Source organism: Heliangelus exortis, chromosome 4, assembly GCF_036169615.1.
Source record: "Heliangelus exortis chromosome 4, bHelExo1.hap1, whole genome shotgun sequence".
NCBI classification, from domain to species: domain Eukaryota; kingdom Metazoa; phylum Chordata; class Aves; order Apodiformes; family Trochilidae; genus Heliangelus; species Heliangelus exortis.
The window spans coordinates 13,208,862-13,235,985 of record NC_092425.1 but is presented as its reverse complement, the minus strand read 5'-3'; the positions used below and the strand labels follow the sequence as shown (position 1 = coordinate 13,235,985).

Genomic DNA, 27,124 nt, shown 5'->3' with positions numbered 1-27,124 from the left:
TGGACTTCAACAAGGCCTTTGACACCATCTCCCACAGCATTCTCCTGGAAAAGCTGTCAGCCCAGGGCTCAGACAGGAGCACTCTGTGCTGGGTTAGGAACTGGCTGCAGGCCCCCAGAGAGTGGTGCTGAACGGTGCTGATCCAATTGGTGCCACTCACCAGTGGTGTCCCTCAGGGATCAGTGCTGGGCCCAGTTCTGTTTAATGTCTTCACCGGCGATTTAGATGAGGGGATTGAGTCCATCATCAGCAAATTTGCAGATGACACTAAGCTGGGGGGGGTGTCGATCAACTGGAAGGCAGGAGGGCTCTGCAGAGGGACCTGGACAGCCCTGAGAGTTGGGCTGATTCCAATGGGATGAGGTTCAACAAGGCCAAGTGCCGGGTCCTGCACTTTGGCCACAACAACCCCATGGGGAGCTCCAGGCTGGGCACAGAGTGGCTGAGAGCAGCCAGGCAGAAAGGGACCTGGGAGTCTGGATTGACAGGAAGCTGAACATGAGCCAGCAGTGTGCCCAGGTGGCCAAGAAGGCCAATGGCATCCTGGCCTGTATCAGGAACAGCGTGGCCAGCAGGTCCAAGGAAGTGATTCTGCCCCTGTACTCAGCGCTGGTGAGGCCACACCTCAAGTCCTGTGTCCAGTTCTGGGCCCCTCATCTCAGGAAGGAGATTGAGGTGCTGGAGCAGGTCCAGAGAAGAGCAAGGAGGCTGTGAAGGGATCCAGCACAAGTCCTCTGAGGAAGGGCTGAGGGAGCTGGGGGTGTTCAGTCTGGAGAAGAGGAGGCTCAGGGGAGACCTCATCACTCTCTACAACTCCCTGAAAGGAGGTTGGAGCCAGGGGGGGATCGGGCTCTTCTCCCAGGCAACTCTCAGCAAGACAAGAGGGCATGGACTTAAGCTCTATCAGGGGAGGTTTAGGTTGGATATTAGGAAGAAATTCTTTGCAGAGAGGGTGATCAGGCATGGGAATGGGCTGCCCAGGGAGGTGGTGGATTCTCCATCCCTGGAGATTTTTAAGAGGAGACTGAAGTGGCACTCAGTGCCATGGTCTGGGAACCACAGTGGTAGCAAATTGAGGGTTGGACTTGATGATCTCAGAGGTCCTTTCCAACCTTGATGATTTCATGATGCTATGAAATAATTTGTTCACCAGTAATATTTGTATTATTTCATGTGACGTCATTTGAGCAAATCATGGGATTTAACGGCAAAATTCATTAGTTTTTCAAATCTAGGTATTAATTTATCTTTTGCAGCTGTCAATTCTAAAAGCTCCTTGGCAGCCCTCCCAGCCATTCGTGCAGGTCTCCACCCTTTCCCAGTGCTCGGCCATTTTATACAGGTGCACCAGCCTATGGGTCTGCCTCTTGCTCACTTGCCACAGTCACAATTACATTAATTTGGCTCAGTGTTTTTTAGAGAAAAGCTAAACCAGTTGATATGCCCAAAAGCTTAACTACAACTTTTTTACAAGTAGTGAAGTAAGAGCAGAGGGGTTTCCTGGAGTCTTACAAAGCTTGGGTAGAAGCCCAGGTCGCTGCCCCATACAAACTGCTGAGCCAGCGGCTCACAAGCCTCAAAGACATCAGGAGTTGCAGTAATATCATTGTTTTTCTCTCTTGCTCCCAACTGAGGGGGTCTCATCTCTTCCCTTGCCCTCATTGCAGCCATATTCAACTTGTTAGCCCAGACAACCATGTGCAACTTTTTTTTCTGCAAACATATTGTACATGTACATAAGTGATTCAATGAGCAATAGAGCAAGCCAGAGCATAAGCAACTTGAAGATGCAACTAATATGACAGATGAAAAAACTGGAGAGGGAAGTGGGGGTTAACCCTTGCTATAGGGGTTAGCTGCTAAATTGTCTGAAGCCTCCTCATGAGAGCACAGACTTCAAAAAAGGAAGGCAGCTATACAGTTTAGCAAGAGACAGCTGGAGTGGGGTTACAGCTCCCCACAGCACCATCACTTCAGTACACTTCTCACACTGAAAACACCTTTTCCTAGCATAAACACCAAATTTAGTTCACCTCTAGGACATGTCACCATTAGTACAGAAGCACCAACAGGACCACAAAATAAACAGGAGCTGTAGTAGACAACGCAACAGACATTTCTAATTTCAGGCATTTAGCACCTCTGAGCATGAGAAAACAGTTATTTCCAAATGCTCCAGAGTTGCTAATTATCACAGCCAGGTCTGAGTGCTAGAAGCTGTGACAACTATCAGAGCACAGAGAAAAGACCTTAATGCCAAAGTTCCTGGGGTTTAGTTTGATTTCCAATCCTTGCTGGCCTGACCAACAAGAAAACCTCAACAATTTCAGTCAAGAGGTAAGAAACATATCCTCCAAATCACACCTCAGACCTGTTCAGAGATGTTCAGCATGATTACAGCTGATCCATTTTCACTTTGTAAATAAGGACTCTGCCCAGTAAGCTGCAGAAAACTAAACAGAAATACAGGTCATGGAGATTTTGACACAAACTGAAGACCTCTTTATTTTAAACTAATTAATGTCAAATCCACCAGTCTAGAAGTGTTCAATCAGGTTCCAAATTTTGTGACACCTTCCTGTCACACATTTCTTAAAACATCTCCTTACTCCACTAATGGGTTATCAGATGTCTATGCACTGTTAGACCTCAGCTACAACAATCATTTCAGAAGGCAATTTTAAAAAGGAAGATACCAAATACCATTTACGTTCATTTCAGAAAGTTTATTGCACCAAATGCCGCAAAGAAATAGACCAAAATTATAGCACACATTAACAACTATAAGGAAAAAAAACCCTGTAGCTTAACATTGGTATTCAGCCATTCCTAAAAAAAAGCCTATGCTCTCCAAACATGCAATAGCAACACACATCTTTTTCTACTATGGAAAGCCTGCAATGTATGTCAAATTAGTCCACTTGACCTCAAAAATAAAAAAAAGAAAAAAAAAAAGAAAGTGTCGAGTATATTCAGCAGTTCAGACTCAATTTTTATTTGGATCCTTTTAATTCAAGTTATACTTGAGGGATAAGTGATAATTTTGTGTAAACTTTATATACAAGTGTTTGGTGTGTCTAAAACGGGTTTTTTACTTTAACAGTAAAGATGCACATAGAAAAGAGTAGGGATGATAAATCTGTAACTCTGGAGGATGCCATTAGGAATGTGAATGATAACATTACAGAATCAGTGCCTATTCATTTCTTTAGGGCAGAAGAAAGATGTATATACCAGTTCAAAGAGTACCTACTTAAATTAAAATGCTTGGATTTTGGTATTTTGGGGGGTTAAAGAACTCATTGATATCAAACACCAGAATTTAGTAGTTCATTCCTCCCCTCTGTGTATAAAGGTTTTGTCTTGCCTGAAAAAAACAAAGCATACATTCTTTAAATTGCACTGTGTAAACTGCATTATGTGGGATTTCAGAAAGACTGTGCACTCCCACTTAACCAAGAAAGTATGTATTTAAGTTTACAAAAAACTATGTAATACTGATAAACCAACTTTGGAATATTTGAAAATTAAGCTACATTATCAATACTAAACACATCTGTACATTCATATCACTTTTCATCCCATTAAAATAAAAACAGAAACATGCCCCAAAGATCTCTAACAACACATCTGTAAATACTGCCCTGTCATGCCACACTGATTTACATAAACAGCAAGATGCTACCAAAAACAAATTAAAGACCTAGAGTCAGAAAAAGCCCTAGAAGTTGGAATCCTGTTAACTGAGGTAGTACATTTGGTGGAGGGGAAAACATGCATTTAACTTTCTTTAGTCTAAAGCCTTTTAAAAGTAATAAGCAACTTTCGGGTTGGATTTTCTTTCCCCAAGACTAAAACTGAGAAAAATATAGTTCATCATCTAATTTTTGAAGAGCAGCAAAATGTTAGAGAAAGCAGCAAGAACTATAAAAACTATAAAATTTTAGCTTGGGCTGAAGAAAATCCAAGTGCTTTTGACCACCGGCGGCCCTGCCACCCCTAGGTTAATCTGATGTCTTCCAAGAAGGCAGGTTTTTAATTTTTTTTTTTTTTTTTTTTTTTTAATAGCTGAAGTAGCAAAATCAGGTGTTACTGATCACAGTAGTAGTGTTGAAATCACTGCATGTTGGCTGACCTTTGACTTCCTTAGTATACTCTGTGGCAACAAAAGCACAGATTTCTATACTAGCACACATTTCTTTGAAGAATCAGTCTGTTCAGATAAAATCCCAACTAATGCTTTAAGAAAACTGGATTCTACTTTTAATGAACTCAGCTACTATTTAAGAGTGACATGAAGTAGAGAAAGACCATGAGGATTTCTATACACACTCAGGGAAGTGGTTTCCTAGTCCTACACGTGAACATGCACAAATTCTCCATCATAGGGGAAGTTTAGGAAAATGAGACTTGCTTTGTAGTTCTTACTTTTGTCTTAAACTTGTTGGACAGAGTGATATCTGCTCTATGCAGCAGTGTTTACTTTCCAGTAGATAGAAGGATTCACAAACAGAAGATATGAAAAGTTTGCTTAAAGTATAAGCAGTAGCAGAACCCCTGAACTACAGAAAGATTTTAGCCTTTTTAGGCAGAATGCTAGGGATAAGTATGAAAATGCAGTAAAAGAAACATCTGGAATGTTAGGTCTAAAACCCAGCATATAAGGAACAGCTTTAGAAGTACTGTATCAGAATTTTAAGTATCCCCCTGGACATGGATACAACCCCTTTTCACAGTAGGTCAGTCTACCAATTTCCCTCAAAAAGCAACACAAGGTTAATTAAGACCCCCATCACATTTAAACAACTCACAATATGCACATTTCATTGTTTCAAATAATTGAAAGTTTACTGTAGAAAAGTCCAAACATCAAGGTAGTAGGAAAAAAAACACTTTTTAATAAAAGTGTGTCCTTTCAGTGTTAAAAAACTGTAATCATCAAAGAGGAGAACTCATAACCAGTGACCAGGAGTTTCTCATTAGAATCCACTATTCCCAAGCAACTGTGCTGCTAGCACTTCGCTTGCAAGCTGACAATTTCTGACACCTTATTCATGCTGGCTCACAACTGAATGATCCAACATTGAGTTTTCCACTTCTTTAAGAAGATTAGTTTTGATCCTTTGTTCTTTCCTCAATCTGGTCCATAGTTTCAAATCCAGCTTAACAGGGCTTTTTGCAAAAAAAGTTTTGTTTTCATTTTTTACATTCATGTTATCAAGCACGTGAGAACAGTAAAGTACAAAATTTTATTTTGCTTTCTAGAAACACAAAAGGCCAATATCAGCTCGTGGAGGAGAAGTATCTGGTCTCAGAGTAGTTAACCTATTAAGGAAAGGCACCCGGATAATAGTTTAAGATTTCTGTAAAAATCAAAAAGGGTAACTGGTAAACATTCATAGCAATATCAAATATTGGGGTTTCCCCCCTGCATTTCATTTTACTTCAAACAATGTTCCTCTTTTATTCCTACTTAGAGTGACAACTCAAAGCTGGAGAGAAAAAGTAATACTTTTGACTAAAGGTTTGATGGGGGGGTTGGTTGTTGTCTATTCTTTCCCCAGTGAGACTGTCCAGTTTGTGCCAGCTGCTTGGTGTACATGTGCACAGACGTGCACTAACAGCACTGGTATCATACAGAAGTTTGTCAAAATCATACTCCTCGGAGACAGCAATGCTTGATGACACCAAGACATGGGTTTAGTTCCCAGGACTACAGTCATATAGAAACTCAAGAGTTATTGAAGTTGCATCAGCAACAATGTAAACTTGTAGCAGAAACTCCATAAGGCTTTCCCACAAAGTATCTCAGAAGTCCATTCCATTTCTAGCCATGGGCTGATTTGAACACCTCCTCGTTAAAACAGAAGCAGCCACAGCTTTCTTACCCACTTGTCCTTTAAAGGAAAAGTTACACATCACCATTCCCATGTAACATTTAGCTGCTGAATCCAGGTTCCTTCTTCCAAGCCCATCGCTTCTACTATATAAAAACATGCTCTGCAAGAAGATCATGTCCCATCCAATATACCTGTGTATAGGAATGCTATATACACAGTTAACAGTTCCTCCTCCTCCTCAGCAAATAAACATACACCACATCACAGTTAAGAGTAGTGTTCCCAAATCCATTTTAACCCACTTGTTCTTTTAACTGTTACTTCATGGTTTTGAGCAGCGTTTTGGACGGCAGCTCCTGGTCTGCCACATAGTGTTAACTTTTGTCCTTTGAATAAAAATAAAATGCAAGTATGCAGTCAGTGTCTTGATTTAAGTCAGAAGTGAGATCGTAAGAAAAACCTGAATGCCTTTTATGTTATGTAAACGGAAGTTGTCCGATAAAACATCTGGTTGAAATCAGAATTGGAAGGTGGTAGAATTGTACAGTCATCACCTGCTTTCCTCAGTGTTCCCCTTTACCAGTGTTTGGCACCTCTGTTCTTCATTCAGCATTCCCATTTTCTTCACTTTACTTCACAGGAATGACTATCCTGAGATTCAAATTTTATAAGAGTATTTGAGCAACATATGGGGAGTGAGTACTTGCTATAGCAGCCAATAAAGGCAAGTCATTGGATTCAATCCTAGAAATTAAAAAAGAGACAGACTAGAGTCACCTTCACAAAAGAAGAGAAACACAAGATATTTTTCATCCATTTTAGGCAAACTGGAAGTGTATTGCTATGACTGAGTTCATTAATTATTATTTATTGCCATTACTCAAGACATACCAGCAAAGCTAGCTAATAATGTTTAAAACTAAGAAGTACACTACCATTAAAGTAAAAAAGATTGCATTATTACATTTTGTGGTATATAACCTTTTGTTCGTTTGTTTGTTTAAATAAAAACTTGTACTTATCTGCTAAGCCATAAATCTTAGCTTGTAGTCTTACCAGTCAGTAGGCACTAATAACCCCAATTTCAGAAAGTACTAAACATCAGCTTATGGAAGACTCTGCATTTCATGTTTTTGAGTGTAACTCAGTTCACTATACACCAGCACTTCCTTATTAAAAAATGACCAAAATCTGTAATTATTTATTATTACACAATAACAGTGACCATGAATGCCTTTCAAACGCAGTCGTCAGTTGCCAACCACTTTCAGTGGTTCTCAGAGACCAGAATATATTTATATATATTTTTGTATATTTATATACATAAATATATATTTATATGCATGTACATACACCGATAAAAGCTCTTATTTCAGGGTTTTGCTACCTACAGCTACGTTTCTCAGCACGAAATCTTGAACAGTCTGGATAAAAGATAAATTTTTACCCACAGTTCTAAAACCCATGTTCTTGGGAATGTGTATTCACTTCTCCCTTGTCACTCTTCTGCTGCCAGCTGCTGCATCCACAAAGGTTGTATGCCAATCAAGTGCTATTATTAGGAGACAGCTGCAAACAGGACACTTGCCTATTTTCCTACACCTGCTTTTTGAGCACCCCTCTTCCCTCAAGACACAACTGCACCACACCAAAGCTCCCAAATATTCTCAAGAATTTGTTGGGATAAATTTTGCATTAATGAGCTTGAGACAGCAAGCCTACATGTGACTGAGTGGATAACCTCCTAATAACCAAAATCCAAATTTTCTTCATACTGAAGATTTAAGAATGAAAAAGAATTCGTTCTTGCTGTTGAACTGTTTCTCCTCATGGCTCAATGTAACCCATTTTTACACCTTTTTAGGCATGTGGAAGAGAAGAATGCTAAATATGAAGTGAAAAGCAAGTCCTCATGGGAATAAAAACTGAGAAAGAAAATAACTGCCCCAAGTTTTGCCATTTGTGAAGACCAGTATCTGCAATACTCACCCCAGTACAATTCCTAGTTCTTTTACATGCACCCTCGTATGTCCTCGCAGATATTCTGAAAGCATTTTGCTTTTGAGATACATTTCCTGTAGTCTGTCCTCAAGATGCATTATGCACTGTAAACACAGACCAAAAAGCTCAGAATGGCTGAAGCAATCGTGTGCATTTTACAGAATGTAAGTACACAATTTCAGCTTCTACCTAAGCAAGAACATCTTTTAAACTAAATCTCCACTCCAAAAACCAGGAGACAATTGGTGTTGTTACAGCTGTGCTAGCAACATAAAGAAGTTACACTACCCCCTCAGAGGAGAACCCACTCATACAATTGGGGGTCTCCAATTTTCCTGGGCAGCAACTCTGTTGCACAAGCTGTGTATCCCACTCAAGCCGGCCAGTGTTTCTGCCCACTGAAATAGTTTTACCCAAGTCCAAAGACACTCAAGACACCTTACTCAGAATCAAACCACAGTACTTGCTCTTTGCAAAAAAGTAATAGTTCAAGTTGAAATAGTAATTTAATCACTCTCCTTCTATTTGGGCAGCAGCATCCTAGAACTGCATTTTATTTTTAAATACATTCATGTGACACATGGTAATTTCTCATACACCAACTGCAGGAGAGCAGGTTAATCTTAGCTTCAAATAGAGAGTTTATTTTGCAAGACAAGGTCAGTACATAGGATGTCTTCACAAGGTGAGCAGGTAGGATGTTTTATCAGGTACTTCGTTCTAGGACAAAACTCAGTTTGATACATTCCTTCTTTCCACAGGGATGACCACTTCAAAAAAGTTAAATTAGTTCAGCTCTCCAAACTCCAGGAGATGAAAGCAGGAAGCACATGCAGAACCTCACATTATGAAATGTATAATCATCCTGCAGGGGTAGACAGCAATTAGAAACAGTAGCAGCGAATAGCTTTGGGCCATCGTCCAATGTACTTTTTAACTTGAATGAAAACCCTAAGTATTAGAAATGAAATCCTGTGAAACCAGTTTTACTAATTAAAAAAAGAGAGAAGAGGAAAAAAAAAAAAACCATACTTGTATGTAGTAGACCAGGTATTTTTCTGGTGGTGTGGAGCAAGATAAAGAATTTTAATGATTCTCTGAGCCTATATCAGGTCTTAACTGATAATTCCTTGAGGCATTTTAAAAAACGTGTTACATAGTAGTAGAGTAAGAACATTGCAACTGGTGGAGAAAAGGCAAAAGTTTTCTGCAACTCCTTTGATCTATTTGCTTCAAGAAAGTTTTCACTCAAGTCAGCATAAACATAATACTTCTAATACTAGCTGAAAGGGAAATTTCCTTTTCCATTACCAATAAGCCTAATAATGCAAGTCTTCTAAAAACAGAGAAGTAGCTTAAAATAAGTTTAAAGGTGCAGGAAAAACTTGATATATTGCTGACATGCAGCAGCTGCAATCATCACTTCCCTCTCACCTGGTATACTGTGGAGCTCTCTGCAGCATGGTTACCTGTCTGAAGTGCCACAACAAAGATATCACCACTTGCCTTTCATCTGGTCTCAAGTTTGGTTTCAGTTTTTTGCTGTACTACAAAAACCTAAAACCTTATTCATCTGAACAATAACTGTATGTAAAGAAATATACACTCCTAAAGTGAACTTCAAACATACCATATTATGCTCATCTCTGATCAACATTCACACGTATGTTTTAGACAAATTTAAATCAGTAGAATCACTACATAAAAATCATACTTCTTGGTGAAACACTCAACTTCCACGCACCGATGGTTCTGTTCTAAGAGGAGGTGTAAAATCCACCAATGGAAGGATCAAAGTGCCTCTAAAATGGCTTGTAGAAAATTTAGAACTACTAACACTGTCACTGTACTGACAGAGTAACACCCTCTACTGCAACCCACCCGCTCACAGGTATTTTCAGGTTTCAGTCTCCTCTCAGCAATTCTATTGAATAGCAAAGCTACTTGAGAAAAGCACTTGCTGACAGGGGTGGCTAAAATATGCCTCATATAGAAGAGTCACACACAGGCACTATTACTTGGAGAGGAGAGAGAAGAGGCATGCACTGCACAGGGTCAGACAGGAAGCCCAGGAACAGAAAATTCTATGCTAGAAGCAGTCTTGGGTAGATAGAAGCTTTAAAACAAAGAGTAGAGAAGTGTGGAAATTATAAAATTGCCTAAAGAACTTTAGTTTTGGCATTTGTATTTTGGAATAGATAATTTTAATCTGGTCCATTAAATGTAAATTATAAATAAACCAGTATCTGTTACTCAACTGAAGCACACATTCTTTTAAATATGTTTATGTTATTTAAAATACATTTTAAATAATGTCTGCATTACTTCAGGCATTAGTTCATTGATACAGCAACACAGTGTACAAAACTCTGCATCTCCTATCTAAGCTAAGCTATTTTCCTTAGCTTCAGTTTTCAGAAAAGAAATACTTACAAAGTCAGCTGGGACGTTGAGCTTGTAAAGCTGTAAAATTGACTGCAACAAACTGGATACTTGACTAGAAACCAAAACATCCTTGCCTAACTTCATATTGTCCATCATCTTTCTCTGGCTTGTAGCTACTTGTACATTCCATTTATCAGTGTCTGCAATAATGCAGACAGCTTCTGCTATGGGCTCATCTAGCACTGGATGCTGCAAGAAAAAAAAAAAATTAACATCACACTACACTTTCATATGCATTTCCACAACTTAGTTTGACCTTCCACTTTTATTCACACTGAGACAGGGAATAAGTTAACCAATTAATGTTTTTGTCTAATAGGAAACCAAAGGTATCTCCAAAATGAGGAGTACCAACTTCAGTGACAGAGTTCACACATTCAGCAGTATGGGGTTGGTTAAGACTGAACAGTCAGTTTGATCAAGACATTTAATTCCGTTTCCTTAGTGCTTCAAAATCATTACTCCAATTGTTTTTCTTCAAGTATTCCAGCTTCCCTGAAAAGGTAAGGTTCTTATAGCAATAGGTATACAGATCCAGTAATGGTGCAAGGATATGCAGTGTTTCAGAGACATGTGAAGGATTTCACTATGCACAATCAAGCAGGGTATGCATAAACATTATCATATTAGATCAATCTGATGCTGTTTAAAGAAGTTACATATACACTCATCACTTGGGTAGTACAAACTCATTCCAGCATGATGATCCTTAATTGCTATAGAGAAGCTGTTGACTAAGCCTAGATAAATATTTGAAATTGCATACTAAAGTCACACTTACTTTAGTGAAAGGTTATTCATAAATTATTTATGTAATTTAGGAGCACCAAAAGTAGAGTAAGAACATGGCAAAAGTTACCTATAGACAATTACTTTCTGTAGTCAGTCACTGCTGCTACAGTTTAGTATACTATAGGCCTCCACAAGACTCATCTCCCTTGCAACACATGCCCCTAAGTGGCAAAATACAATGCTTCACCCAGCACATAATTCTCATGAAATATAGGTAATTCTACCTGCTCTTGTAACTGAAAAGAGAAGCCGTTTGAGGTTTAATTTCCCTGTTTGTAACTTGAAGTTGCAAACAGTATTCTTTGTGTTTATCTTTGAAGAGAAGCCTTAAAGAGAGTATAAAGAAAAGCACATGTAATTTGTATGTGGACAGACTTTGTACACAATGAATTAAAGGCTTACACATTTCAGGAAGGATGATGTGTCAGGTGAGGCTGTTAAGAACAGGTAAACAGAAAGAAAGCTATTCAAAGGACCTGCTTCCATGTATCTCAGTAATATCACAAATCCTACTATGATTCAGAAGAGTGCTGTAACTCACATGCATTGCATGAAATAGGTCTGCTAGTAGACACTGTTTGAGTTTTTCATCACTATTTATTCCATGCAGCACTAGATCAGGTACATATGTATGACAATAGCCACCTAGAAGTGATCTTCCAAAATTTTTCACACATTGACTGCTGATTGTATTTGACCTGAAACACAGAAATACAAACCAGGTAAGAGTCTTGGCTTGAGAAACTGCACTCAGATTTTATACGAATGCAAAGTTTGGTTTATCACCACTGCCTCTACTGCAAATATTAATCAACAGAACACCTGTACTCAAAATACAGTAAATTAATTAATGGTGCTCTTTGAAACAAGGATTTTAGAAGATGAACTTTAACAATTTATTGATTCTTTCAAATTTCTGAAAGGGCAAATGTACATGTATTAGAGCCTGTGGTATGTACAAACTCCCTGTTCTGCAGTTAACATTTGATAAGCCTGTTTTCTCAAACTCAGCCCAAAAAGCAAAATCTTTCCAGGTACCTACCTTAAGCATCAGCAAGCTACATGTGCACCTGTAGAGCTCAAAAGTTTTCAAAAAGGATGTCCTTATTTATTTCAAATATTTCTTTATCAAATATCTAAGATCTAAATGGTTATCAGTTTCAACAAAGCTGAAGTTTTGCTTGTCCTCAGCTGTTCTGTCTACACATCTACATTAAAGATTTCAGGCAGCTCATATAAAAAGCTTTGGTGAGTTTTTATTAGACATCTGAAGAACACCAGTCTCACAAAACTTCACTACCTGCTCTGTCTTGGTTTTCTTTTTGCAAAGTCTGTTCACAAGAATTCTAACCACATCATACTTGTTTGCAAGGCACTTACCCAACATCCCAGAGGATTTCAGACTTGAAACTCTGAACAACTTTAAAGGAGCAACAGCTTTTTACTCCATTTAATTCTAAATTAATTTAAAATTCTTTACCTTGGTAATGGAAGTTCCACTTCTGAAAACTCTAATCTTTTGCTGACATTATCATGATGTGCTTCATCAGGGATACAACAATCCCCTTCCTCATCACTGGCTCCAAGAGCACTGTCTGAACTCTCATTTCTTGGAATGTCCCCTTCAACTCTGAAGATTTTCCTTCCAGCATCCCCACAGGGGACATCTTTAGAACCTACTTTAGGGGAATCCTGTTTGATAGCAGAACTTACTTCTACATAGCCAGGGGAATAGTTCTCCAGACTGCCAGAGCATAAAGTTCTATTTTCTTTCAGGCTTGCCAATTGTACAGTTTCTATGCTACCTGTGGGCAAAAGAGTGTCACTAGATACTGTGTTCACTAAAGTTCCTTCACTTTCCATATGTTGGTTAAGTACATTCTCCTTCCCCTTGCAAGGTGGGATTTGAGCATAACAAACGTTATGTTTACTGAAGGGTATAAAGGCAGCTTCACAACTTTCTTTTTGATTCTGGGAAGCATCCACAGTCAGATTTGTGGAACTTGAGGCACAATTTATCACCTCTGGATTTTTTCTGTATGCCTTCAGATTTTCTTCCATTTCTCTTCTTTGAGTTTCTAAATCTGACTCAGGTGATGCAGAACTTCCAATCTGAAAGGTGACCTTCTCTAAGTGGGAACTCCTGTGACCAGACCTTTCAGGACAAGGTAAGGCAGATGACCTACTAGACAGTTGCTTTTCCACTTTTCTCTCATTCTGGTTCTTGGTGTTCTTGACATCCATTAAACCCTCCAGTTTAGATGGTTCTTCAAAATGGTACGTTATGATTCCTGTATCGGTGACAGTTCTTTTCCTGCCATCAGCTGTTCCTTTACAGGAACTGCTTGTTAGAGAGCCCACAGATGCTTCTGAGTTCTGACTAGCCTTTCCTACTGCTTCTCTCTTTTCTTTTGAAGAGACTGGGACAGCATGAGTGCTTTCTGGGTCATGTACCCACCCTGCAATACTATTGTTCTTACTTCCATTATTCTTTGGAGGTAGGATTGGAGGCACAAGAGCAGGTTCATTTTTAACAGTGACAACCACATAATCAGACTCCTCTACTTCTCCCTTTTCTAGTGCAGTTGTGATCTTGCTTCCATTTAGCACTTGTTCTCCTTCTACAGCCTTCTCACTCCATGTCAGCTGATTTTCCTGCAGCTCAGAGCACCGAATGAAGTAAGTCAGAACATAGAGCAAGCGCTGCACCAATTCTTTGCGTTTTCCAACAATAACAGTTCGAGTCATTCTAACTGGAGAGCCTATGGCACCATAGAGATCACCTACACAGGAAAACAAAAATTATTCAACACACTTTGAGCCAGCATTTACCATGGACAAAAGTTAGGAAGTTAATTTATTTCACAGTAAGTTCATAAAACAAAGAAAAAAAAAGAAGTCCCCTAGCCTGCTTACAAGATACTATAATTTAGAAACAGGCACAAGAGGTGAAGAGCAATATAGATCCAGCTGAACTCTGAAGCCAACTATATTATTTCCTGTTTTTCTACTAATTTTCTTTTACATCAAAGTTTATACTGTTTTAGAATCATAGAATCTTTATGGTTGGAAAAGACCTCTAAGATCACCAAGTCCAAGAGCCAACCCAACACCATCATGCCAACTAAACCATGTCACAAAGTGCCACATTTACACATTTTTTAAATGCTTCCAGAGATGGTAACTCCACCACTTTCCTGGGCAGCCTGTTCCAATGCTTGACAACCCTTGACAAGAAATCTTTCCTACTATCCAATCAAAATCTTCCCTGGCACAACTTGAGGCTGTTTCCTCTTACCATTATCATCAGATCCTTAAGAGAAGAAACCAACACTCGTCTCCATTCAAGTAGCCATAGAGAGGGTCTCCCCCCCTCAGCCTCCTTGTGTCCAGGCTAAACAACTCAGTTCCCTCAGTATCCTCTCAAGATTTGTGCTCTAGAAACTTCATTAGCTTCATTACCATTCTCTGGATACACTTCAGCAGCTCAATGTCCTTCTTTTGCAGTGAGGGGCCAAGAACTAAACACAGTACTCAAAGTGCAGCCTCACCAGTGGAGGTCATGAGGACAATCACTGCCCCAGTGATGGCCACACTATTTCTGATACAAGCCAGGTGGGCCACCTGGGCACACTGCTGGCTCATATTTAAACAGCTGTCAACCAGCACCCCCCAGGTCCTTTTATGCCTGACAGCTTTCCAGCCACTCTTATAGCCTGTAGCATTGCCTGAGGTTGTTGTAACAGAAATGAAGGACCCAGCACCTGGCCTTGTTGAACCTGATACCCTTGGCCTCAGAGCCCATCGGTCCAGCCTGTCCAGATCCCTTTGCAAAACCTTCCTACCCTCAAGCAGATCAACACTCCCACACAATTTGTTGGCATCTGCAAACATACTAAGGGTGCACCCAATTCCCTCATCCAAATAATTGATGAAGATATTGAACAAGACTGGCTCAAAACTGAGCCCTGGGAGACACCATTTGTGACTGCATGCTAACTGGATTTAACTCCATTCATCACAACTTTCTGGGCCCAGCCATCCAGTTAGTTTTTTAAGAGCACACCTGTCTAAGCCATAAGCCACCAGCTTCTCTAGGTGGCTTTACTTAAGTCCAAGCAGACAACATGCACAGCCTTTCTGCAATCCACTAGGCAGGTCACCTGGTCACAGAAGGAGACCAGGTTGGTCAACCAGCACCTGCTTTTCCTGAACCCATGGTGGCTGGGCCTGATCCCCTTGCCTGTCCTGCACCTGCTGTGTGAGCACACTCAAGATGAACAACTCCATAATCTCCCCAGGCACCAAGGTCAGGCTGACAGCCCTGTAGTTCCCTGGATCCTCCCTCTGGCCCTTCTTGGTGGGTATCACACTGGGAAGCCTTCAGTCATCTGGGACCTCCCTTGTAAGCCAGGACTGCCCATAAACTGCACAGAGTGGCTTGGCAAGCTCCAAATCCAGCAAATTCATTCTTCAGGAATCGAAAGTGGGCTTCAGAGTACCCAGCTGGAAACAACCTCAGTGCCTGCTGGGCCATAAGGACTAGTGATCTGGAAAGGATGTGGGACTGTATCTTTTTATATCAAGTTGAGCTGTGGAAATTGAGTTGCTATGGAAATCAGATTCAGGCTTCATATTCATTTGCACTTGACTTTTATATTACATTAATATACGACTGACACTAATAAGACAGTACAAAAACTCAGAATTGGGGTCTTCAAAACATACTGTTTACTGTTAACACTGCTGGATTGAAGCTGATGTTTAAGAGACAGTATTGTGTCTTCCTGATAGAGGTACTAACAGTTGTATTTGGAATAGTAACTGATATGTAAAATGTAATGAAAAAACAGGTCTGAAGGTGGAAAGACAGGTATGTCAAAATCCTTTTTTTAACAAAAAATCGTTTCTATTTTAAAGCAACAAGCCCCATGACTTTCTTTTTCCCAACTCCCTGCCTCCCAATCTTTTTAAAGAAGATGACCAGCAGAGGGCAACATCTTCCTTTCATGATCAGTTACTGCATCCACCTGATAATGGCTTTTGGGCTTTGTAAGAATCAAACAAAAACAGACATAATTTTGACTTTGAGCACTATGAACTTGGCTAGGCCAGTGCTGGTAGCAACATACAGCCTGGGAAGGTGGGAAGAGAAACAGATTTTTGCCTAGGCACCAGTGGAGGCTCCTGGGATTGACAAGAGCTATTGCCAACCTTGAGCCCCCAGGCCAGCTGGTTTTTTTATAACCTCAGGCCTGGCTCCATCCTCAACACCCTGAGCAAGCTTCTATTTTTCCTTCCAAGTCTAATCCACTACTCCTCTGCATAGCATCTTAAACCAGGAGACACTGCTACTACAACTACATGGCCATGGTAATAATTCTTAGTTTCATCAAGACAGCTAAGAATAACATAACTGAGATAACTAGCAAGTTACACAACCAATAGCACAGCAAAAAGTTGTATTATTGTTTTATGTGCATGTGTGTTATTTAACAAGGCAACATAGTATATCGGAGTTAAAGTTCAGGGTCATCTGATACCATACTCATAGTGGCTACCGAGAAGAAAAGGAATTTTCAGGGATTTACCACTGGCACTTATTCTCTTGGGTCTCGCTCACCTACCCATTGACAGCAGTTATTTAATCCTCTGTATCATGATAGGTTATAAGCTGCAAAATGTCAGAGAACAGCCTGAGGATCTGGGCATAAACAGAAAATCTTGGCCCAAGCCCACACAAGTAACTGTGAATGAATGGAAGGTACTGCCAGTTGCCAGACTGCTATTCTGTTGGTGTCCATTCTAGTTCTGTGAGAAAGAGAGAAAATGAAGTAGCCAGGGAAATTTCAATTACAAAGGGCCTTCAAGGCCCAGGGAACTCCCTTCAATCCAAACCCAAACTGCTCGGGTGGTTCACAGCACTTGCACAGTCTTAATTCTTCAATACCAAGTTCCTTAACCAGGCAGCGTAACAGAGGATGACAAAAAGGGTCCAAAGAAAAAAGCAGAGCACTCAGCCTATGCAAATAGGCCTCCAAATGCTCTGTTTAATCACATTTGGTAGCTCTGCCCAGCTTACAGCCAGGCAAATCAGCAAATATGATCTGGATCACAACTAGGTAATAAAGACAACTAGTTATAAAGAAGTGTAAGACTGTCCTACTGACCAAGCTGTGCCCAGAGAGGGTTGTATGGATGGGACTTTGCCAGCATGTTGACAGACTGTGATGTGCGCTTCTCAGAGAAGGCCTTTATGGGAGGATGGTCAACTGGCATTACTGTGGGGACCCAGGCCAGGTGGTATGTCAGCACTGCAGTTAACAAAGCAGCAAAGAACCTAGGAAAAAGAATATGACCAAAGAAGCATCAGTAACAGAATACCACATTATGTGCTTCAACATATCTGCATGCACTGGGAAGCACACAAGCTTTTTTTAAAACAATCAGGGAGTGGGGGAAGCTTACTGATTTTTGTTGATCTGTTCAATAAGAAATGTAAATTCTTTAAGAAAACGCTGACATAGCTGATTCTTTTCCAGGGTGCTGGACATCATATTAAGCCACACAGGCTCTGCAATCCTTGGAACAGAATACAGGTTCCAGATGGTAACTCTGCTCAAAGAAAATGCCCAAAAAGTAAGTGTTAACATGCACATTTCAATCTTGTGTATACAAGTAGCCCCTTTCCTCTTCTATTGTGCACTGATTTTTATTTATTTCTGTTTCCTAAGATCTAGGAAATCCTAACAAACTGGAAGAGTTATGCAGACACACTAATCACTAGTGTCCCAGAACTTTAGTGTCCCAGGAACTTAGTGTCTTCCTCTCTCTCTCTCTCTGGGCCTCTGGCTTTCTGCTTAAGTACCAAAAAAAGAGCCTTTGGCAACAACTTCTTGTCAGGCACACTGTTCAGCATCTGTGGCTTGGAGCAAAGAATCCACCTGCCTTAATACACCCATCAATCCACACCTCTGTGTGGGCAATGGCAGAAACCAACTCTTGATGAGATCTTGAAGATTTTAACTGACAGTCCCAGGTGAGCACAACAGAACTACTGTTACTCTCATTCTGAAAACGGCTTAGCTGTTTTTGCTAAAATTTTCTAAAAATCTTTACCCAATACTCAACACAAAATTCATTCACACTGACATCAAGACTGGATAAATTACAAGATCCTGCATTCAGTTGCTTACTGGAAGTGACAAATATCATTACAGGGGTATCAGAAGAGCTCTCCTTGTAATTCAAAATTCCATCAACTCACCTGAATTCTCCCAGGGCATCCATGACACGGCTGATATAAACCTGCACTCTTTGGCTGGATTCTGCTATTTTTCTACATGAGATCATGGCCTTGATTAAGAGTTAAAGACACAAAACAGCTTCTTAAGGGATTCACATTCTTCACCTTTTTACTCTTCATTAACATGTCAAAATAATTAAGATCTAGCCCCAGTGCTATACAGCCACTCAGGACAGCAAGAGCTGCCAGCCTCCCTCTACCTCACAAGAGACCAATCCCTAAGACTGGACATGGAAGGAGAAGAGAGTATTTTTGAGAGTAAGGGGAAAACAGCTACAAACATTTTGTGTTTCTTTTAGTGACTGCATGAAAGGATACAATATCATTATTTCTACAGTTTCCAGGGACTAACAAAAACCTCACAGTGAAATACTGTGAGAAAGAAAGAAAAATAAAAACCACCCATAGCATAAAACTCTCCATTCTCATTCTGACTAGAAAAGAAACCACAAATCTTTCAGTAAAAGCTAAATTCCTACACTGGCTGAGCTCAGGCTCAAAACTAGAAGTGTGAGGAAGGAGGGAGGCTTGAAACCAAGCACCTTCTCCCACTCTTCATCTAGAAGACTTCATTCTGCTTTACACTTATTTTTCCACATAAGAGCACACTAGTATTCTGTACCTTTTCTATTGCATATTTCAGCTTGTTCATGTGAGATTCAAGAAGAGGAAAGTGAGAAAAAAAGAAATCCTGGAAGTTTCTCTGTGCTTCTTCTTTTTCAGGCAGAGAGAAGATAATGCTGATTGCAATTTTTTTCCTCCGAACCATTGCAGGATTAGAACTGCAGCTTTCATCAGCCATACTAAACATTTCTTCAGTGGACCTGTAAAACAGATTTGTAAGGACATTCACCTGTGGTACTGAGAGGTAATTCTTCTTCTATTCTTCTCTCTATCTAGTAAAAAGTAATTCATTCTTACGTCTCCTTTGACTGACTATGTAATTATTGCCACCTGTTTCTGAGCAGAGGATGCCCAACATTTTGATGAATAAAGATCTATCTTTGCTAGGAGGAAGGCAACTCCTAAAGAGGACCATTCCTAAAGTGGTAAAATATTTTCCTCTGAAACAGAACTACAAAATCTCTCCTTCTGTATTTCCATTAAAGGAAGAATATGGAATGGAGACACAACACACTAAATCATTTGCAAAAATAGTTAAAGATAATTTCAGATCTGTGAACTGCATCTGCTCCTGCCTAGGTGCTCTGCAATATGTCCAGCTCCTGAATACTTAGTGCTGCTCATGAGAGAAGTCAGGAAACATGCTACCTATACTATTCCAGCATCTTGCAAAATTAAACTTTTGATTTTAATTGAAGACGAAATGTCACCACTGCATAATTTCTTTGAAAACACAAACTTCTACAAATACATCTGTGCCTATCTCAAAGTTGGATATACTTCAGTTTAAAACGCTTTGCCTTCTGCTAAAAAACTCCAAACAGTGGCTATTTTACAACTATTATTATTTCCCCAGGTTCTGTTTATTCACTTGCTGGTTGTCCCATTTTTTTCAACAGTCTTCAATATTACACATGGGCTGATACTGAGATCAATACTGCTCAGTATCTTCATTATCAGCCTATAGATCAAAATACACCTTTGGTGAGTTTGCAGATAATGCCAAATGGAGTGAAATCAGTCAATACACCTGCAGGCACTGTCCAGACCGGCTGTGGAATTCCCATCCTTGGAGACTCTCAAGAGTCAATTAGACAAATTCCACAGAAACCTGATGTAAACTGCAAGCTGGTCCTTTGCACAGGCAGCAATTTGGATGGTATCCACAAGTCTCTGCTCAGCATAAGTTCTCCTGCAATTGTACAAAAGGGTGGCAATACCTTCACCCTATTCCTCCATAAATACTGGCATTGCAGTGCTAGATATTGATGTTGCTGGATTTACAGAGATATTATGCTTTCTTGGTTGAAGTTTCTTGACCAATTTCACTGGAAAAAACATCTTCAGATAGCATATACACAAATGAGTAAGATAGTATTGTTGAAACGTCTTTTGAAAGGAACTTGAATTGAATAAGGGTTTTTAATCCACTGAGAAGTTATGGCAGGAAAAAGGCAAGAACAAACAAGAAAACCATTAGAGCACAAATTCAGAGCAGCACTTCATATGGAAACAGCTTGGGTTTAGAGTTTCTTTGTAAGTTTAGAACTGCAATATCAGTTAGTGCTAATTAAAACCTTGAAGGCTTTTGATATCAGCTTAATCTTGAAATGGAGCCCACGGCAGTTACAGACCACTATGAAGCAATTAACAAGAGGAAAGTTTGAATGCTAAGCATTCATTCTAAGTTGATTCTAAAAATAAGTGGTTTACAGTTTAATTGGTTTGACAAAGTTAAATATACAAAAGTTTCTCATCATAGAGGTATGAGTCCAAGAATACAGGAAAACACACACAATGAAACACCAACAAAAAAACCCCAGCTTGTGGGAAACCAGAGTTCAAGACAAAAACATAACCTCATTTGAACTTCAGGAACTTGCATGCAGAGACAGAAATTCCCAAGGAAGCTGGGACAGGATGGCCAGTCAGCATCTAAGAAACATCACAAGTTTTTTTTACTGCTTCCCAGGAACAGAAATTGACAAATTTAAGCCTGCGAAAGAAGCCTTTTCAATAAACCTACTAATGTAGCTTGCCTGCCAATTCACTACATGGAGTTCCAGAAAGACATCTCATTTTCTTTGAGGCACTAGCCTAAAACATCAGTCACAGAGACTGTAGAATCTTGGCTGTGCACACTGAAGCACAAACTCTGCTGTCATTGAAGTATTTAACCAGAAGCTTACTCTTTCTCTAGCAAGTAATAAAAAAAAAAAAAGTATCTTAAGAGGCTTTTTGGCTTAGAAAGAATCCCAAATCAAGAGTAGTTCTAGAGAGTGGAACTAATAATATCCTGTTTCCAACACCCTTCCCCCACATAGATTCTCCAGTGTGAAAGAAGCACAACTTTCTCTCTGCAGTGAACAAGCAGCCCAAAAAGACTAGTTCCCTCTAAACAATGTTATTTTTGTAACACTTCAGAGAAATTTCTATTTATGAAACTTCAGCTACTTCTTAAAATGGGCTGAAATTACCTTTTACCCCAAGTGTTTTAACTTTTTTGCATGCACTGCTCTCAGCCTTATTTTTTTAGGAAGCCAGACTAAAAGGCACTACAATACACTGAAAGCAAAGCACTTACTAGCTTATTTTCAACCGATTTAGAAAGTATGACTGCTACACTGGCACTACTACATGTTTCTTCATGTTAAAAGAAGAATATCCAGGAAAATGCTTCAAGAGTTGACCCAAGGGGAAAAAGTATTTTCAAAAAGGTTTTGGTTCCGTATTTTTGCAGACCACTACTTCAACTGGCAGCTTTTAAGCTTCTCCTAACTGAAAAATACTGAAGAGGGAGAGAAGTCAAACAGTAAGAACTCTACTCTAATTCTATGCTGTATATAGGTGCAGGTAGATGAGTACATACAAGCAGATAATCAAGAACCAGTTGCTATGTTGCAACTTACAAGGGAAGAATTTGCTTATTAGCTATGAAAGGTCTGCTGCATTCCATAGTTTGTTATGCCACTGAACCACAGAAGCTAATAAAATTCCAAAACAGAAGCCAAGCTTTTTGATCACAGCTTCTCATTTTTTTCTTCCTGTTTTGGCAGAAGTCACATCAGGAACATCCTGTACCAGCCAAGAGAGTTGTCATGGGCTCCAAAATTTCAGTAACTGCTCACTAGTCAGACTTCATCATAGCATAATGCAATTAGGGCAGCAGAGCTGTTAACACTCTTTCATCTCAACACTGTAATTTGATTTTCAGAATGTGGCTTCAGAAATAGTCTATACATTCAATGAATATAAGTAAATTTCAAATCAAGCCTTGCAGTTTATATTCAGCCAAAACATGATCTTCCTATTGTCAATCTTATGTAACATGCACAGGAGTTAGACCAAACAGAGCATTTAATAACAGGGTTTGTCCTTTTAAAGAAAGGAGGCATAAGCATGATGTAGATTAAATTACTGCTAAACAGCTGCTGTAAGAAGAAAAGTGTTGCACTCACCACCTTGGAATAATTCCATTTTCTAAACTCGTTGTCTGACTTCGGAGCCAACGACGTTGGTAGCTGCTGGAAGATGATGATGAAGAGCTTGGAGATGGAAAAGGGGTGACCAGAAGACTGCTCAGAGAAGCTATGAAGAAAGCAGAAAACCCCACATTTATAGAATTATAAAGAGTGCTGGTTAAATGTTTTTCATCATAGTCAACTGGGAACAAATGCTCACAAATACCACTCTTGCTAGCTGACATTCATATAGCACACTTGTAACAGGACAATTATTTTAAATAAATCTTGTATCCTGAGGACATGCTTTTCTTACAAAGTCAGAAATCCTCCCTACTAGAGCATACTAGAAGTTGTCTTATTCTCATCATAAGCATTCTGTGCTAGGAGGTGTTGCCCTTACAGTACACAGATCTCCTGTTATCCTGGCTTTTTTTTCTATTCAGTGAAAAAAAACGTTATGTCTTTCCTTGATTTAGTAAGGGCTCTACCTATTCTTTCTCCAAATAAGTAGGTTAAAACCCCAGAAAACGATGGCTGTAAACAAAGAATATCACTACAAATATTCTTGCATTAAGGCTTGAAGCAAAAAACAAAGGAAAACTGCTTAGCAGATCCAAAAAACTTTGGATTAATAGGCCATAAGGTGCTTCTATTTCAGGTGAAACACTCAACCAAGGAACTGTAACAACTACAAACAAGGCAAACAAGACAGACAGCAGATACCTGACCGAGCAATGCCGCTGTCTCTGTCCTCATTTTGTCCTCTGCTAGGCATGTCAACAGGTGTGCTGTGTGCTGAAACAAACACATCAGATCAGCAGAAAATATTGCATAACTCATCATACTATTTGCATGAGCAGAGGTGGCAGCAAATAGTATTCCCATACTGGGTATAATGTTACTACATGAAGCTGGTTACTTGCCCTAGTCTTAAAACATTTCTAAGAAGCTGAAGAATGTGAATACAGTCTACTTCAGAAACCAGATATGCACTGAAAATAAGGGCTGGTGGTCCCTTACATTTGTCACTCTTTACATTTTTTTGTGTGGGCACAAGATTGTCATTTTATACAGGTTAACATCATAATGAAGCAGTCAAATTTGAGGTCCATTAAGCTTCTGATTCACTCCCAAGCAGAGATTTATTATCCACAAAGCTTCACAGTAAGAAACATTCAGCCTATGTTGTATTACACTGAAGTGTTAGAAATGCAGAGTCACTTAAATTGTAGAACATGCAAGATTTGCAAAGGCCATGAAGAAACTGTATTGGTATTCCATTTCACATTTTTGCAATTAACAGAATGAGTTAGGCTTAAGATCTACCCACCTGCATAGGTCATCAGTATGCCTTGATGTAGTTTAAGGTTTTGAAAATTAAATAAATTGATACTGTTAAAGAAAAACCCTTAAAGCCTCTCCCAAACTTAGCTCAATAATTAATTTTGAATGTCTGCCATCAAGTTTTTTAAAAAAAGTATCAAGAGGTAAGAAAAGAAAAGGCTGTATATCAGCAAGACACCCGTACATTAGCACAAAACCAGCTATAAGCCAGGAAACATAAGTTCTCTAAGTAACATAAGGGCTCAGTGATTATTAAAAACTCTGCATAAAAATACCTTTAAAATGTAACACAGGAATTAAAAAGAAATCTGAAAAAAACACCCCAATTAATTTAACCATTATTTTAAAAAAACGTATATTTTTAACTATAAGCTAGATACATCTGTTTTCATTATTTGAGCCCTTTTTGTTTCTAGAGAGTAATTATGTATGTCCTGCCATAATTCACTAAGGGTTGAATTTGTGTGTGCATTATGGATGGGTCACACTGTGGCTGGCATTCCACACAAACCTGCAAAGAAAGAAGCACTGCGGATGAGCCGGAGGGGACCTCCTTCAGACACACCCTGCAGCAGTTTGCTGCTACACAGCTGTAACACACCTAGGAAACAAAAGCAATGTAGAGAAAATGCAATGGAAAAAAAAAAAAGTGATACACATGGAAAAAAACCAAACAAAATGAACAGATGGCCTCATTTTGTCAGAAAGACACTGAACTTGGAAATATTTACCTAAATTATTTCCACTGCGACCGGTTCCCAAACCATTCTGATTTGAGCTCAGCTTTCCCAGGCTGGGATCTTGGTTGATGTACTCAAAGCTATCTTGTAAGCTAAAAAAAGGGAAAAAGAAAGAATAGTGCTCCTAACAATGTGATGGATAGGCACATCCATCCATTACCTTAAGAATTAGGCTAATTTTATGGGGAAAAAAGGCTGAAGATTAACTTTACATGGAAACTAAAGGACCAGTAGGTTTTCTGAAACTGTAAGGAAACAGACATCTATTGTCCAAATAAACAACCTCTTTGAATTATTGCAAGTTTCTATATGTCACATTTGGGATTCCTTATGTCTGTTCCAAAATATTTGTCTATTTCCAAATAGACATTTGTCTATTTCCAAATGTTCCAAAACATTTGTCTATTTTTGGAACAAGGAAAGAGGGAACAGGTGAAAAACAATGTATCTTTGTCTACTGTTGAAGGGAACAGAAGTGGGGCATGGGGGTCACAAAGCTTTGTCAAAATATACCCCTTCTTCATCCTTCCAGTAGTAGGTACAGAGGCTTTGATTGTCCAAAGCATCTAACCTCAGAAATTTATTGTATGCCCTGGTCAAATTAAGAAGCACAAGCTCAAAAAGAATTTATTTTTAAAACCTGGGTGCCCTCGCTGGGAGAATCCTTCTCCACAGCCACCATTTCTGATTTTCTACTAGACTTTTCCACTTCAGCTACATCAAGTGTAGAAGCATTGTCAGAAGGACTACATAAGAAGAAAGAAGAAAAGCCAACTGCCCTGGATAAGGAAGAAAAAAGTTTTAAAATAAATAAATTCTTACTTATTGTTGCTTCCACTGAAGCTTCCTACCCTTGCTGAGAAGACTTTGCTTATCATCAGCTGTGGGGGAGAGCTGAAAGGATAAACAGTCATTTCAGTGAGTCACCAGTTCCAGAGCACCTGACAAGAGAGTGCAACTCATAAAAACAAACTCACCGTATATAGTGAATTTTCAAGGTGGAGCCTTTGTAACTCATTGCAACTGAGCCAAACATCATTTCTCCCAGCATGTTGACATCAGAGGCTGGTCTGGTGTACTACACAGACAAGAAGATGGGAAGAGCAAACTCAGTAATAACTTGGCACGTTATTTCAATTTAACATAATGCCAAAGCTGTACATTTTGAATGAAGGAGGCAAATAACTTTTTCATACAGATAAAGATCCTGTGTGGTTCTAACACACCAAGTGAAAGTACAAGCATGTAAAGCTGGAAGATGCTCATTAGACTGGCATGTTACCCTTGTTCCAGGGGTGATTCCAAAGGCAAGAAAGAGAAAAAAAGACCTACTGAGTTTCCAACAAAATAGCTGTGTCCAGCAACATTATAATTTAAGTGTTTCACAAAACCTGTAGGTGTTCACAGGACTTAGATCCTGGGGTCTGGATCCCCAGGGATTAAACTGTCTCCCTTATCCAATTCCTTGCCCTTATAGAAAGCTTCTTGGAAACATTTTTTTTCTGAAAAATAGTTTGTGAAGACTGTGTTTCTAAGTATAATCAGACTTGATTTCATTTCAAAGACTGATCATCAATAGCAAAAGTGGAGAGAAGTTCATAAATTCTGAAAGAAATTGCTAACTTTCTAGCTAAATACCTTTTTTTCCTACTTTAATCTGCATTTTTCTAGATAAAATGCTTCATTAAATGTTTATGCTTTTATTGAGAAACTTCTGGAGTACCTAAAAAATAGTTCTCTCAAAAGTCTCATGTTACTGACAGGTAGATATCTTTCAAAACAAAAAATCCCCAAAGCAGTGTGTTTCTATGACCTTCACAAATAATAATCCTATTAAAATTTTTTTGTAACTCTTCCAAAGACAAAACACAGAGACCAAAAAATATACCCACATGTTCTTACTCTACAACATTTTAAAGATAGGGTAGATAATATCAAGGTTCAGATTAATCTGTAATATAGTAGAAGCATAACTAGTCATTCAATGCACATAAGTTAGAGCTTTTATATAAAAAACTTCTTCATAAAATGGACAAATACAAGAAAGAAAAGCAATGAACATTACCTGATACTTCGGTATCTGCTCTTTGATATTTTGCATACAGCTTACTGAGGAATTATGAGAAGAAATACTGTTGTTCCCATTGCTTGTTTGGCAGCTCTTGGCAGAAGTCTTTACAGAAGCATCCTCTGCCATTTTCTGTGTAAAAACAGAGCAATATGATGAAAACAATACAAGCAAGCATGAGAACTCCCATCTGTAAACAGCAAGGTTTTTCTTAAAATACAAGCAACAGGAACTGAAAAATGCTCTTATTTGGATCAAGAAGTATGTATCAGTTTAAGGTTTTTTTTAAGAGGTGAGCAACAGAGAAAATGCAGAACTACTCTCACATTTATGTTGTCAGAAAATTTTTCATAGTATCACACAATTAGTCAAAGTTCCACTGGAACATCATTCCCATTTGTTATGAATTGCTCTGTGTAACATTTGCCAAAGTTCATATGAATAAAATCTCAAATGTATAGTTTGCTTGCAAAGAGATTTCTGTAATCATTTGCAGAATT

The 27,124-nt window shown here is 39.1% G+C and overlaps 1 protein-coding gene across 12 annotated transcripts in view; it reads right to left on the bottom strand.

Annotated features, from left to right (window-relative positions):
• Positions 1–2,711: 2,711 nt before the first annotated feature.
• Positions 2,712–27,124, bottom strand: part of FNIP2 (folliculin interacting protein 2) — a 49,113-nt gene continuing 24,700 nt past the window's right edge. For 3 of the 12 annotated variants that reach the window (XM_071743055.1, XM_071743059.1, XM_071743050.1), the window contains exons 3-19: positions 26,622–26,756; positions 25,534–25,634; positions 25,379–25,450; positions 24,548–24,648; positions 24,328–24,417; positions 23,196–23,267; positions 22,467–22,596; positions 19,007–19,208; positions 18,346–18,434; positions 17,547–17,693; positions 17,249–17,418; positions 12,559–13,861; positions 11,620–11,776; positions 10,275–10,475; positions 9,276–9,314; positions 7,830–7,945; positions 2,712–6,584 (exon numbers count right to left, since the gene is read on the bottom strand). In XM_071743055.1, the coding sequence (XP_071599156.1) occupies positions 6,506–6,584; positions 7,830–7,945; positions 9,276–9,314; positions 10,275–10,475; positions 11,620–11,776; positions 12,559–13,861; positions 17,249–17,418; positions 17,547–17,693; positions 18,346–18,434; positions 19,007–19,208; positions 22,467–22,596; positions 23,196–23,267; positions 24,328–24,417; positions 24,548–24,648; positions 25,379–25,450; positions 25,534–25,634; positions 26,622–26,756 (3,204 nt within the window). In that variant the 3' untranslated portion in view covers positions 2,712–6,505. The remainder of the gene's footprint in view (positions 6,585–7,829; positions 7,946–9,275; positions 9,315–10,274; positions 10,476–11,619; positions 11,777–12,558; positions 13,862–17,248; positions 17,419–17,546; positions 17,694–18,345; positions 18,435–19,006; positions 19,209–22,466; positions 22,597–23,195; positions 23,268–24,327; positions 24,418–24,547; positions 24,649–25,378; positions 25,451–25,533; positions 25,635–26,621; positions 26,757–27,124) is intronic. The other 9 variants (XR_011725729.1, XR_011725731.1, XM_071743058.1 and 6 more) reach the window with 7 other exon arrangements.